This window comes from Apium graveolens, chromosome 4, assembly GCF_009905375.1.
Source record: "Apium graveolens cultivar Ventura chromosome 4, ASM990537v1, whole genome shotgun sequence".
In the NCBI taxonomy this organism is placed as follows: Eukaryota; Viridiplantae; Streptophyta; class Magnoliopsida; order Apiales; family Apiaceae; genus Apium; species Apium graveolens.
Genome location: NC_133650.1, coordinates 5,397,759 through 5,410,574, shown reverse-complemented (window position 1 = coordinate 5,410,574; position 12,816 = coordinate 5,397,759). Strand labels below are relative to the sequence as shown.

The following is a 12,816-nucleotide window of genomic DNA, read 5'->3' as shown; positions in this document are numbered from 1 at the left end:
CATTTTTAAAACTTGTTATTTATTTCATAGCATACATTTGTAATTATTGTTTTATACATTTTTAGTTGTAAAAGGCGTTTGTAAAAATAATCATATGCTGAAACATATTTTTAAATTATGCATCCTTAAATATTTATTTAAATTATATAGTTGCATCTTTTCAATTACATAGATTTCTAAAAGATATTATTCTTTTACAATATGTTTTAAACAATAATGTCCTTAAAAAAATTCAAATAAAATTTTCAAATAAGTAGACTAGGTTTATATTTGTTTTTGGACATGAATAACACAATTAAGTATTGAAGTTGAAATAATAAAAATGAGTAGCTCCTTAAATTTATTTATAAAATAAGTGAAATCTGAAAATATGTTTGTATCATATTTTGGGTTTGGATAGCCACAACAACCAAGTAAATAATGTCTAAATGTCAAAACAAAGATATCAGACCTACCAGTAGACTATCTTTCTTTTCAATTATAATAATACAAGGTTCTAACCCTTTGTTTTCTTGGAGACTTTTGCCTTATTTTTCATGAAAAAACCAAGAAGAGTTATCAAAGGTAAGAAAAATAAGAAATAAAAAAGATATAAGGACATGACATGTGCATAGATTAGTGGCATACAATACAATACACACATGTCAGCTCCTCTGTTATAACTGATCAAAGCTGGGGAAACTACATAAACGTTAACACACATTGATAATTTTTGTATCATTTTTACGACTGATACTCTAATACCAGTCCATTTTGCAACAAGATATATACAAATGTATCTACATTTAACATTACATTTAAGTCAACTATTTTACTTGGACTATAGAGCATCAGTATTATGGCGGTGTAAACGAGTCAAATTGTTCTTCGGCTATTCGAGTTCGTCTCGTAAAAAATTCAGATTCAGCTTGAAAATAATCGAACCAAGCTCGAACTTAAGCTTTTCAATTTTTTATTCGAGATGAGCTCGATCTTGAAATTACTCAGTTAGTAAGGTTCGCGAGTCTTATCGAGTTTCTGTTATTTTAATTTTTTTATAAATATTTAAGATTTTTATATATTATATTTTTTATCGAATCGAACTCAAACCGAGTCGATCATATTTTATATTTTTATTAATATTTTTTGAAATTAATTCGAGATTTTGAACGAAATTCGAGCCTACGAAATTTTTTACAAACCGAGTTCAAACTTGAAATTAAAAAATTGATCAAGATCGAAATCGAATTCGAGCCGAGCTTAACGGTAATTGAATCGGCTCAACTCAGTTATCCTAGTTTACCTTGAGTACCGCCTATTGGACTGGGTCCAAGTCGCTTGTAATTTGGGTTTCAGATAAAAAAAGTAAAGGGAAAGCTAAAATAATGAGTCAAGTTGTGGGGAAGCAGGTAATGCTTACCCAAGGAAATAATAATAATAAAACAACCCAGTAGCAGAGATAGACAAAAGGATATATATATATAATAATAATAATAATAATAAATTAAGTGGGGGTGATTAGGAAACCACGAAGAGAGGTTCTCCATTTGTTTTGTCTTTCACTTGCCTTTTTTTTACTAATTTAGTTTATATATCTTATAATTAAATATATGTTCTACCAAATCTCGGGATGAGCGAGAATCGAATTTAGAACCTAAGAAGATAAACTTGTAAGCACTTGTGTTTTTAAATCTACAAAGTTATGATTTATTCCCGTACATCACACGCTTTCTCTCCATGCTCCCCCCTCCTAGCATACAACAAGTATATAAAAAATAACATCATCATCATCCTCCTCATATTTATCTTTCTTTTTCATCGTAATAATAATATATTCCCATTTCTTCCCTTTAAATATTCCAACCATACAAAGTCTACCAGCTTGTTTACTGCACCTAGCTCAGCCGCCCGAAAGTAAACGTTTCTTTTTTTTTTATAATAATAAAAAAAAAGAATAATGAAATAAATAAATAAATAAATAAATAAAAATTGTCAACATCCCCACCCCCGCTACTGTCCATCTATCCCCAGTCTTCTGCTCTGCTAATGCTAATGGGTGGAGACTTAAAAGTCTGCCGCACAAACTCATTCTTTGATGATACTCCAAAACAATATTTATAATAAATATTAATAATAATAATAATTATAAAAGGCAGTCTTTGTAAATCGCATTTAAGCTACAGACATAATCATAAATTCTTCTCCCGTGAAATTCAAGCGAACTCAGGAGACATAATTATAATGAGATTTAAACCCGTGATCAAGAGGATAGTTATCTCTGTTTAACCAACTGAGCCGACCCTTACGGGCTAGTTAACTGTCTTCTTCATCCTTTAGTTGGTTTGGTTTGTGCAACTTACTAATGATCCAAGAATCTTGTAAATTTATAGATACAGCAGCTCCTACCCAATAAACAGACTCATTTGCCAAGCACCACAACAACAATCGATCAGGTGTTTAGTCTATCCAATCAGACCCCACAACTAAAAATAACAGCAGCAGCCATGCTGTCAATTCATTCTTCTGCTTGCTGCTGCTGCTATAGATTCTTCTTAATCCTCTTCTTTCTGGGTTCTTATTGCCATGCTGCTGTTTGCAATAAGGTGGATCAAAGCTCTCTCCTCGTCTTCTCCCAAGCAATCTCTTTCTTCAACTGGTCTACTTCTTCTACGCAAGATTGCTGCGTCTGGGAAGGGATCACTTGCGATCATAATGGTCGTGTTACTCGTTTATTACTTCCGTCCAACCACCTCCGAGGAATCATCCATCCCTCCATAGCTAATCTCACTTCTCTTGTTCACCTCAATCTCTCCAACAACTTTCTTTCCGGCCCTCTACCTCCTACTTTTTTCACGTCCTTGACTCAAATTCAGGTCATTGACTTGAGCTCCAACCGCCTTTTCGGACAACTACCAGTACCCGGGGGCCTGCCTGTTACTGTCAAAACACTTGATCTATCCAACAACCACTTCAACGGGACTGTCCCCTCTTCATTTCTTTCTCAAGCTCTCCAATTGGAAACTTTCAATGTAAGTAACAACATTTTTGCTGGTTCTATTCCTTCGTCAATCTGCACATATTCACCCTCTCTCTCGCGCCTTGATTTCTCCTACAATGACTTTCATGGCGAGATTCCCATGCTCGGGGATTGTCCTAAACTGGAAGCTTTAAGAGCAGGTTTCAATAATCTTTCAGGACAGCTTCCTCGTGTCATATACAGCGCTTTGACACTGCGGGAGATTTTTCTTGCTGGCAATAAGCTGAGTGGATCCATTGAAGAGGGCATTACTAAACTTAGTAACCTCAGGATCCTATCTCTCTATGCCAACCAATTGACAGGAATTATCCCTCGGAATATTGGAAATCTCTCATCATTGGAACAGTTACACCTTCACATCAACACTCTAAATGGGACTCTGCCGTCATCTCTGATGAATTGCACAAGTCTCCGGATGCTGACTTTACGTGTCAACTTCTTAACCGGTGACCTGTCCTCCCTTGATTTCTCCAAGCTCCTTCAGCTTAGCATTATTGACCTTGGGAACAACAATCTCTCTGGAAATTTGCCACCAAGCCTTTACATGTGCAAGTCGCTAATTGCAATTCGACTAGGAGTTAATCGAATACAAGGACAGATCTCGCCTGAAATCCGCACATTACCTTCCCTAACGTTCCTCTCGATTTCCAACAACAGCCTAACCAATATCACAGGGGCAATTAAGATCTTGATGGGCTGTAAGAACCTTCGTATTATCATTTTCTCAATGAATTTCTTTAAAGAGGCAATACCAGAGGCTGTAGAAACAATAGACTCTGATGGATTTCAAAACCTCCAGGTTCTTAGTATGGGTGGTTGTAACTTCACCGGAAGCATTCCCAAATGGTTGGGTAACCTGAGGAAACTACAGGTTCTCGACCTTTCTTATAATAGAATAAAGGGCTCAGTTCCGGGTTGGTTTGCAAATATGTCTTACCTGTTTTACTTGGACTTGTCTGATAACCTGCTATCGGGAGATTTTCCAAAACAGTTAATTCAACTGCCAGCACTGACGTCAAGAGAAGGTGCAGACCAGCTAGATGGTAGTAACTTAGAGTTGCCCATTTATGTAGCAGCTGATAATCAATACAACCAGCTTGCCAGCCTCCCACCAGCAATATACCTCAAAAACAACAGCTTCAGCGGAAATATTCCAATTGAAATAGGCCAATTAAAATATATACAGGTCCTTGATCTCAGTTGCAACAAATTTAGCGGCACTATTCCTAACCAACTATCTAATCTTACCAAGTTAGAGAAGCTGGACCTTTCTGGAAACAATCTTACCGGTGAAATTCCTGCATCACTTAGACAGCTTAATTTCTTGTCTTCTTTCAGTGTTGCAAACAACAGTCTTCATGGTCCAGTACCAACAGGAGGGCAGTTTGATACCTTTACCAATTCCAGCTATGAAGGGAATATAGGGTTGTGTGGTCCAATGACTCCACGGAACTGTACTAGCAGCTCAAAACCTACACATTCTTCTGTGCATAGAAGACCAAATAAGAAACTCATTGTTGGGCTTATCCTTGGAATTTGTTTTGGCATTGGTATCACTCTCACTGTTATAGCATTATGGATATTGTCGAAAAGGAAAGTCCTGCCTCGAAGTGAGCCTGATAAGATTGATATGGACACAGTATCCTTCAATTCTCATTCAGTGATATGTACTGAATTTGGGAAGGATACCAGCCTTGTAATTCTGTTTCCAAATATTACAAATGAGATCAAAGATCTTACAATATCTGAGATTTTGAAGGCCACCGACAATTTCAGCCAAGCCAACATTGTTGGCTGTGGAGGTTTTGGTTTGGTATATAAAGCAACTTTAGTTAATGGTACCAATCTAGCCGTTAAAAAACTTTCTGGAGATATGGGTTTGATGGAGAGGGAATTCAAAGCAGAAGTAGAAGCGCTATCCACAGCTCAGCACAAAAATTTGGTTTCTTTGCAAGGTTATTGTGTACATGAGGGTTTTAGGTTACTTATATATTCCTATATGAAAAATGGGAGTCTGGATTACTGGTTGCATGAGAAGACTGATGGAGCATCTCAACTGGATTGGCCTACGCGACTGCAGATTGCACGAGGGGCAAGTTGCGGGCTGGCTTATATGCACTTGATCTGTGAACCGCATATTGTGCATCGTGACATAAAGTCCAGTAATATCCTTCTTGATGATAAGTTTGAAGCTCATGTGGCAGATTTTGGATTGTCAAGATTGATTCTTCCATATCATACTCATGTAACCACAGAGCTGGTAGGTACCCTGGGCTATATTCCCCCCGAGTATGGCCAAGCATGGATAGCTACCTTGAGAGGCGACATGTACAGTTTTGGTGTTGTGATGCTTGAATTGCTCACTGGGAAAAGGCCTGTTGAAATATTCAAACCAAAGATGTCGAGGGAATTAGTAGTGTGGGTGCAACAACTGAGAAGTGAAGATAAACAAGAAGAAATCTTTGATCCTGTCCTCAGAGACAAGGGCTTTGAAGAAGAGATGCTTCAGGTGCTTGATATGGCCTGCATGTGTGTAAATAGAAATCCTTTTAAAAGACCTACCATTAGAGAAGTAGTTGACTGTCTCAAGAATGTAGGATCCAATTCACTGACGGCACAATAACTGCAACAGCATCCGTGCATATACTTAAATCGTAGATTGTTATTGCAAATTTCAAAGTAAATATACACCAGTCAGATTTATTTTGTTTGCTGATGATGATACACGAACAAGTAATGATTGCACGATATCAAACAAAGCATTTTATATTCTAAACCTTGCCAATATGGGACAACTTAATTTATTTTCTAAATTCTAAAACTGACGATAATGTAGCAAAATTCTACATGTACATAAAATTAAGGGTAAAAATGTTTACCGAAATACACGGCATCCATAAAGGCTTGCACCTTATGTATATTCAACCCAAAATTTTACGGTAGATAAACGTATATCAAAATCCAAAACATATGGGGTGCACAAAGTGCGTACTAATAGATGCATGCTAAGCAAACTTTACCCAAGTTCCGTCGCAATTCCACCGTTCATTTTTCCAGTTCCTTTAGCTAAGAAAATTTTGTTGGCAAATTTAGCACCAAATTTAAGGATCAATGTAACTCAGGCTTCCTGTGAAGTTGCGAGTTTTGACACTAAGCTCCGCACATCCGAACACTCAACTTCAAATTAATCATCATTGGGAATGTCTCCCAGCAAGCAGAATATCTTTCCATGCTTCATAAAACATCCAAGTGATTCCTGAGGATGGCATAACTTTCATACAACTGGCACCCCACCCTCTATAAAGTCCTAGTATTCCCTCATTCTTAACGATTTCAGAAAGTGCAGCTGCCATGTTGGGTGGGCATCGACCCTGCAGAGTTCCTACCATCAATCGTTTTCTGGCTACCTCCAAAGGAAAACTGATGGTGCTAGCTGTGAAACCTGGTCCGCCAAAAACAGAAGGAAGGATAACTCAGACAACTTTAAAAAGGAAGCACTTTTATATAGTAACTTTTAGCATGATCCAATTGACAAACAACCCTCCAGACAAAGCACAAGCTTATTACTGTTATCTGTTCAACAGGAAAAATGTGTGCCAACAGAATGGTGGGAAATCCTAAGGTTAAAATCTTGTTAATGAAGTTACTTTGTATTAGTGCAAAAGTTGATTTACAGATCCTGTTATGCTGCTCAAATATATGTATATACAGGTTCTTGCTAAATGAGAGGCTCTTGCTAAATGAGAACCACATTATTGTGAAAACTAAGATCCGATCTCATCCCTTCATTTTTATACCCACAATAAATCTACCCCATGAAATTTAATCCACCTTCAAAACTAATTATCACTTTCGGCCACATCCCCCAGCCACCAAACTCTGGCAACATCACCGGTATCTAGAGCTGTCAAAAAAATTCGAAAAATCCGATATTCGTCCGAAAAAATCACATTCGTATCCGAAACAAAGATGATATTATCTGTATCCGAATCCAAATATATATATATAAATATTTACATAATTTAAAATTTATTATATTAAATTTATAGTGTGTGTTTGTGTGTATATATATGTTAAATATTATGTTTATACAAATTTTATAGACATATATAAAAAAATCACCTAAGTTTATCAATTTAAAGATAACAATTATATTTAAAAGATAAATAAAATTAATTTTTAAAAAAATTAAAATATGATTAAATCACTTTAACTCTTATTTTAATTTTTAAAAATGAATTTTTAATTTTTACTAATTTTTTTCAATTTTTTTCATTTAAAAAAAAAATTTAAAAATCTGATTGAAAATCGGATTCGGATCCGGATATTATACGTATCCAGATAGTTTCCGTCGGATCCGGATTCAAATATTATTCTTTAAATATTTTCCGGATTCAGATACGAATACGGATATGAATTTTTGGATTTGGTAATGATTGGTGTTACATTTATGTTTTTATGGATTTATGTCTGGAACCTTGGTAGTTTTTGTTTTATTTTTGGTGAGTTTGTATCAAGTTTTTATTATTTATGCTGAATTTTGATGATTTGGTGATTCTCCTTATATAGGCGATTAGTGGATGGTACTGGTTGTGGTAGTTTAAATTCTTATGGTTTTATTTATTTTTTGTGACATCATGATTTTTTTTTCTTGAGTTTGACGGTGATATGTCGGTGTACTGATGGTGGTGACCACATGGTGATCTTAAAGATGGTGGTCGGTTGTGGCGATCAGTGGGTGCTTGTGATGGCGGTGTTGATTTCATTATGGTGATTTTTGTAAAACTATAGTGATTCTAGTTATGGCGTTGATGATTAATTGTTGGACTCCATAGGCGGTGGTGGCCGGAAACAGCGGTCGGTGATTGGAGTAGAAAGATGGTGGTGGAATACTAAGATATTGATAACCTTAATTGGTGGTGGGAGACGAGGATAAGGTTTGTAAATAAGTGGCTACGATTAGATCTGAAATTTCACCCTAATTGGGGTTCTCAGCGAAACATGACCCTATATATCTATTTATCTATCTAAACTATACTATTATAAGCAAAATTGAGTATATTTAATTGTTGGTTGATTGAGCTATACTACTTCACGAGGTTCATGGATCGAATCATGTCAACAACATATGTTAATATAGATAAAAATAAAGGTACATGTTTCAAATAATCATCAACATATTATTGTGATATTAATAAAGACTGAATTCCCACCTGATAGAGCACCGAGTAGCAGCATCTCTGCACGGCTTAAAGAATGTTTCTTTTGACCTCGGCAATATGATTGCTTCAATGTTTCGTACATAAAATAGTAGCAAGTACTATATGGGAGCATACCAATTAATGTAGGTGATAAACCAGCATAAAAGCCGCCAATTCCACCACTATTGTAAATCTTGCCAATTGCAAGGCTCAAGCACGGGTAAGCATCGGGACTTATAGTTAAGCGGTCCTGTGGTAGAGAGATAAATGTTATAAATTATTAATCAAGATTACAATTTGCTCCGATATATAGTTAAACCCAATACACAAGTCCTATAGCAAAGCAAGAGCAAGTGTGTAAAAGAGTAGAGGCTTCCGTGATGCTCAAAAATTGAAAATACATTTTAAAAAGATTTTCCAGGAATACTTCAGACTCCAACAAACTGCACCAGACAGATAAATATACCTTTAGGACTTCGAGCGGATGGCAGACAAGCGTGCTAACTACTCCAGCAGCTGCACCAGCCAAAGCAATAGGAGATAACCAAGAGAGAGAGATATTCAGACTAACGTGACCAATCTGTACATTTGGTCCATCAGAATGTTTCCTATTCTCTTGTACTGAAGTCATTGCCCGCTTGACATATTCAAAAGTTGCAAGTTCGATAGCCTGTGTAGGAACTATGCGCAGCATGTTAACTGCATTACCGGCCCATAATCCTCGCCAACCCTGATGTTCGATGACCTCAAGGAAACTACCAAAAATATGTCTGGAGCCCACACCAACAATCATTCTTGTCCTACATAATCCAACATAATCTGATTTAAGAATAAGGTGCAATGCTTAATTTTAGAAAAAAATGGACTAATTACTAACAATACATTAGATTATGTATATCTGTTTCACTAATCATTACAAACTGAGGTTCCCTATATTATTCTTGATAGCTTGACATTTCTAAGTAAATAGCGAAATGAAAATCGATGACTACCTTATTTACAACATCATGAACTACTGCAGACAGTGATTTTCTACTTATGAATACATATTCGATATTCCGTCTAGCCTGATATTTTACTGTTTTTCTCCCAGTACCCTATATACAACCTACTGGTCACTGTCATCTTGAGTCGCTATAAATAGCAATATCACTAATTGGTTCAATCATTGTTTTCCTTCCAGATCTTTTTCTTTAAATGAAGATACTTAAAAAACAGTGAAAAACACAAAAACAACAAGATTGCACTAAATAGATAAAAACTGGATAGTAAAATAAGTTTATAATGGATGGTTGAGTAGGAAGAAACAAAAGAAACATCAGGAACTGAGAAATTGAGCTAATATGAAGTGCGTAGTAGAGCTTGGTTGCAAGTCCCAATAGCCCAGGAGCGCTAATTTCACAAATTTAACAAAAAAATATTAAGCCACTGGATTTTTTTACTGATCTTGCTAGTCTATATTTACAAATAGACAATATCTCAACCAGAATATCTGATATATTAGGCATACAGACATTCCGGTGTACTGATAACAAATAGTGAGAAAATAATACCAGCTGTTATATCATAGAAGAGCAGTGCATTCAATTATAAGGCTGAATTGATTGGTGGAAATCAATATTGTGAGACAGGTGTGAGAAAACTAGCATAAATGGTGATGTTAAGTTTATCTAAAAATGATGAAAAGGGAGAAAAAAAAATGCTTCATTCTCATTAATTTACACAACCCATATAATGACAACTCATAATGCCAAATCAGACTGAGCACTACATTTAACTATGTAAAATGAAAAATAAACTAAAAAAATACAGAAGCCTTTTGTCAAACTGGACTTGGAGCTTGAATAAGAATGCCAAGCTTGGAAGATAAAAAACTGTGTAATGCAGGAGGAACAGACTTGGCAAGAAGATCAGCTAAGTGTGAAAGAGTCTTGACATGACCTTTTGATTAAAATTTAGATCCACGTAATCCCCGATGAAATACCAATCATCCCTCTATTGTTTTGTTCTTTTTTGAAATGCATGATTCTTTTACTCGAGCATTTTGCAGCAAGGTTGTCAAAAATAATTTCAATAAGCCAAGAAACAGGAATCTTCGAATCTAATAATAAATCTTTTAATTAAATAATTGCACTTGTAGACTAGTAGTATGATTGATGCCTTCGTATTCAGCTTTACAAGTACTCCTTGAAGTTGTTTCTTAGCTTTCCAAGCACTAGAAAGAATTGAAGAAAACAAATGAAGGAGAAATTGAAGAACAAACAGAAAATTAGGTCAACAAACAGAAATTGATGCATAAAAAAAATCACAAACTGAAGCAAGATAACAGAAATATGAGAATTGATTTCAAGCAGCTTGTTAAGAACTTAGATCAAACACAAAGGCGAGAGCATCCTTGCTAATAAAGAAGCAGAAACGATTAATGGTGATGTTAAGCTAAATCTAAAAAGAAGCAGCAGACAACTGAAATGAAATGATTTATTTTAATTATCTGGTGTATACATACAACACCACCACCTACCCAACTATACTAACACGAAATATCAGCTGATAATGTCAGTCATAATACATGTATTTCGTGTAGAAATACAAAATTGAAATACATGTGAATAAAAGTGAAAGGGGCGGACCTAATGGTTTCGAGAGGCGCGAGAACAGCTTTGGTCATGGCTCCTGCCAGAGCACCACTGAGAAACTCACCTACTTCTCTAGTCCTCAGAAATTGCTAAAACACAAGGAATTATAAGCATTAATATTATTGAAATTATAGAATAAAGATAGTAATTAGTAATTAGGTGAGTTACTTTGATAGGGGGTCCTAATTGCAAAGGAAGGGTGTGGGTGGAAGCATGGTGGTACTTGAGGTCAGCAAGCTCCAACTCTTGTTTTGGGACATTAATAATCATGGCCATATCTCCACGGCCGCCGCCGCCGCCGTACAAGTTCCCCGTTAAGCAAAGGCTCTTGTGCTGCTGTCATTTTCAGATTCCAATCAGAGAGAGAGAGAGAGAGAGAGAGTTACTAATGGTATACAATGTACTACTCACTTACCTTAGAGTCTGGACGTGATTTTTGGGTCATTTTGTATGAATCTCGTCAACAAAAACGTTTCCTTATTGCTTGTATAGATATTTTTTCTTCGACAAAGAAAAGTGTTGATACGCTTACTTGCCAGCCTCCGCTTCTTCTTTCTTTTTTAGGGTTTTCTCCGCCCGTTATTTGATTATTTTTCAAATTTTCTGACGACTAAAGCAGCCTGACCTCCGTTCTTGTGGGGTTCTGCTGTGCAACAAGATACAGTCAAGCTCCTTAATTGTATTTATTTTTTTTAGGGAAAAGCATATAAACATAAACAGTTTGGAAATTTCAGCCATAAAGAAAAAGGATGTGAAATATTATACACAAATTTTAGGGAAATATTATTCGGTCTTTCAAATCTGTTCATGTGCATCCATGAGTTTAATGTAGTTTTGTTTTTTTAACCTCTTTTTGTTTTGTTCTGAAAGTAAAAAAAAAAAAAGAGTTATGCAAAAAGTATTTCCCAAATTATATTATGGAAGTTTTGTGAGACTATAAAATTTATCTTTCGCGTGTTATCTTTTCATTATATCTTTCTTTATATCTACTATATTATAAATCCTGAATTCACAAAACATGTGGTTTTTTACACTATCTACCCCATATTTTCAAATATTATTATCAAGTTTTTTATTACCAACTTGCACCACTCACACGTGATTTGAACAGTAGTAGCATATACTATTTGCAATTGAAAAAGGAAAGTATGCTTTCTTGCCAAAAGTACAAGCTAAAGTGTACTGTCACAACCTTTACTTCCCATAACCAAAAGAATCCAAACAAAACATAGAAAGTTGGACCAATTCAAATCTGAATTCAAAATTCAAATCCCCTTTCAGATTTCATTTTTTCCTCCTCTGGTTTTGGTGTTTTATTCATCTATCTCTTCAGGCGTTGTACAAGCATATTCGTCCTCTACTTTTGGTACTTTATTCATCCCTTCAGCTGTTCGAGAATGAAAGAGGTTTTTAATTACTTGTGATGTATTTGAGTTCCATTTTGCAGACCACATACTATCACATGAAAGAGTTTCTTACACTCTGATTTCATTTTCCAGGCCACATACTCTCACTTGAAACTGGACAATTTCACATCTTTCCGCACGGATGTTTGTATGTTTTCTTTCAGCTTAGTGCTAATTAACTTTATCATTTGTTGTATGTATTAGATTTGATATTGTGGACTTCAATTAGGTACTCACACCCGGAAGTTTAGGAAGGTTGATTTGGTTTGCCCAAAAAGTTACGGTAACACGCTAATTTTTGTCGCAAATTATTATTGAACTTGTGATTTTCCAATTGTTTATAATAGAAATCACCGAGTGAAATGTTTCTTAAATTGTAGATGCTACACCGTCTCCTGTAACACACTTCAGCAATCACAAAGAACATTGTAACCTTTTGTCATGGATAAATTTTACAAAAATCTTTTGCTATTAAAAAACATTTTCTAATATTTTTAATAAATCTGAATTAAGTTTCGGTGTTTTCTATGGGACTCCCTGCTCCAATAGTGGTTCCA

At 35.4% G+C, this 12,816-nt stretch overlaps 2 protein-coding genes across 3 annotated transcripts; one reads left to right on the top strand and one right to left on the bottom strand.

Annotated features, from left to right (window-relative positions):
• Positions 1-2,093: 2,093 nt before the first annotated feature.
• Positions 2,094-11,542, bottom strand: LOC141717572 (putative mitochondrial adenine nucleotide transporter BTL1). 2 transcript variants are annotated; one of them, XM_074519707.1, is made up of 6 exons: positions 11,269-11,542; positions 11,022-11,189; positions 10,848-10,942; positions 8,684-9,017; positions 8,230-8,467; positions 2,094-6,458 (listed from the first exon to the last, which is right to left on the bottom strand). In XM_074519707.1, exons 1-6 carry the CDS (start codon positions 11,296-11,298, stop codon positions 6,208-6,210), a joined length of 1,116 nt encoding a protein of 371 aa, XP_074375808.1. In that variant the 5' UTR covers positions 11,299-11,542; the 3' UTR covers positions 2,094-6,207. The 2 variants fall into 2 exon arrangements, with proteins under 2 accessions (XP_074375808.1, XP_074375809.1); XM_074519708.1 differs by having other exon boundaries at positions 11,022-11,186; positions 11,269-11,541.
• LOC141717571 (tyrosine-sulfated glycopeptide receptor 1) lies at positions 2,484-5,639 on the top strand. Its single transcript, XM_074519706.1, has one exon. It carries the CDS (start codon positions 2,484-2,486, stop codon positions 5,637-5,639), a length of 3,156 nt encoding a protein of 1,051 aa, XP_074375807.1.
• Positions 11,543-12,816: the final 1,274 nt, after the last annotated feature.

What these genes read in the sequence shown, in the direction of transcription:
- LOC141717572 (XM_074519707.1), bottom strand. Translation starts at nt 11,298, where the DNA reads ATGACCCAAAAATCACGTCCAGACTCTAAG. An exon ending in GCGCCTCTCGAAACCATTAG is followed by an intron (nt 9,018 to 10,847) that starts GTCCGCCCCTTT and finishes TGGATTATGTAG; the next exon opens with GACAAGAATGATTGTTGGTG. An exon ending in GCTACTCGGTGCTCTATCAG is followed by an intron (nt 6,459 to 8,229) that starts GTGGGAATTCAG and finishes TTGGCGGACCAG; the next exon opens with GTTTCACAGCTAGCACCATC.
- LOC141717571 (XM_074519706.1), top strand. Translation starts at nt 2,484, where the DNA reads ATGCTGTCAATTCATTCTTCTGCTTGCTGCTGCTGCTATAGATTCTTC.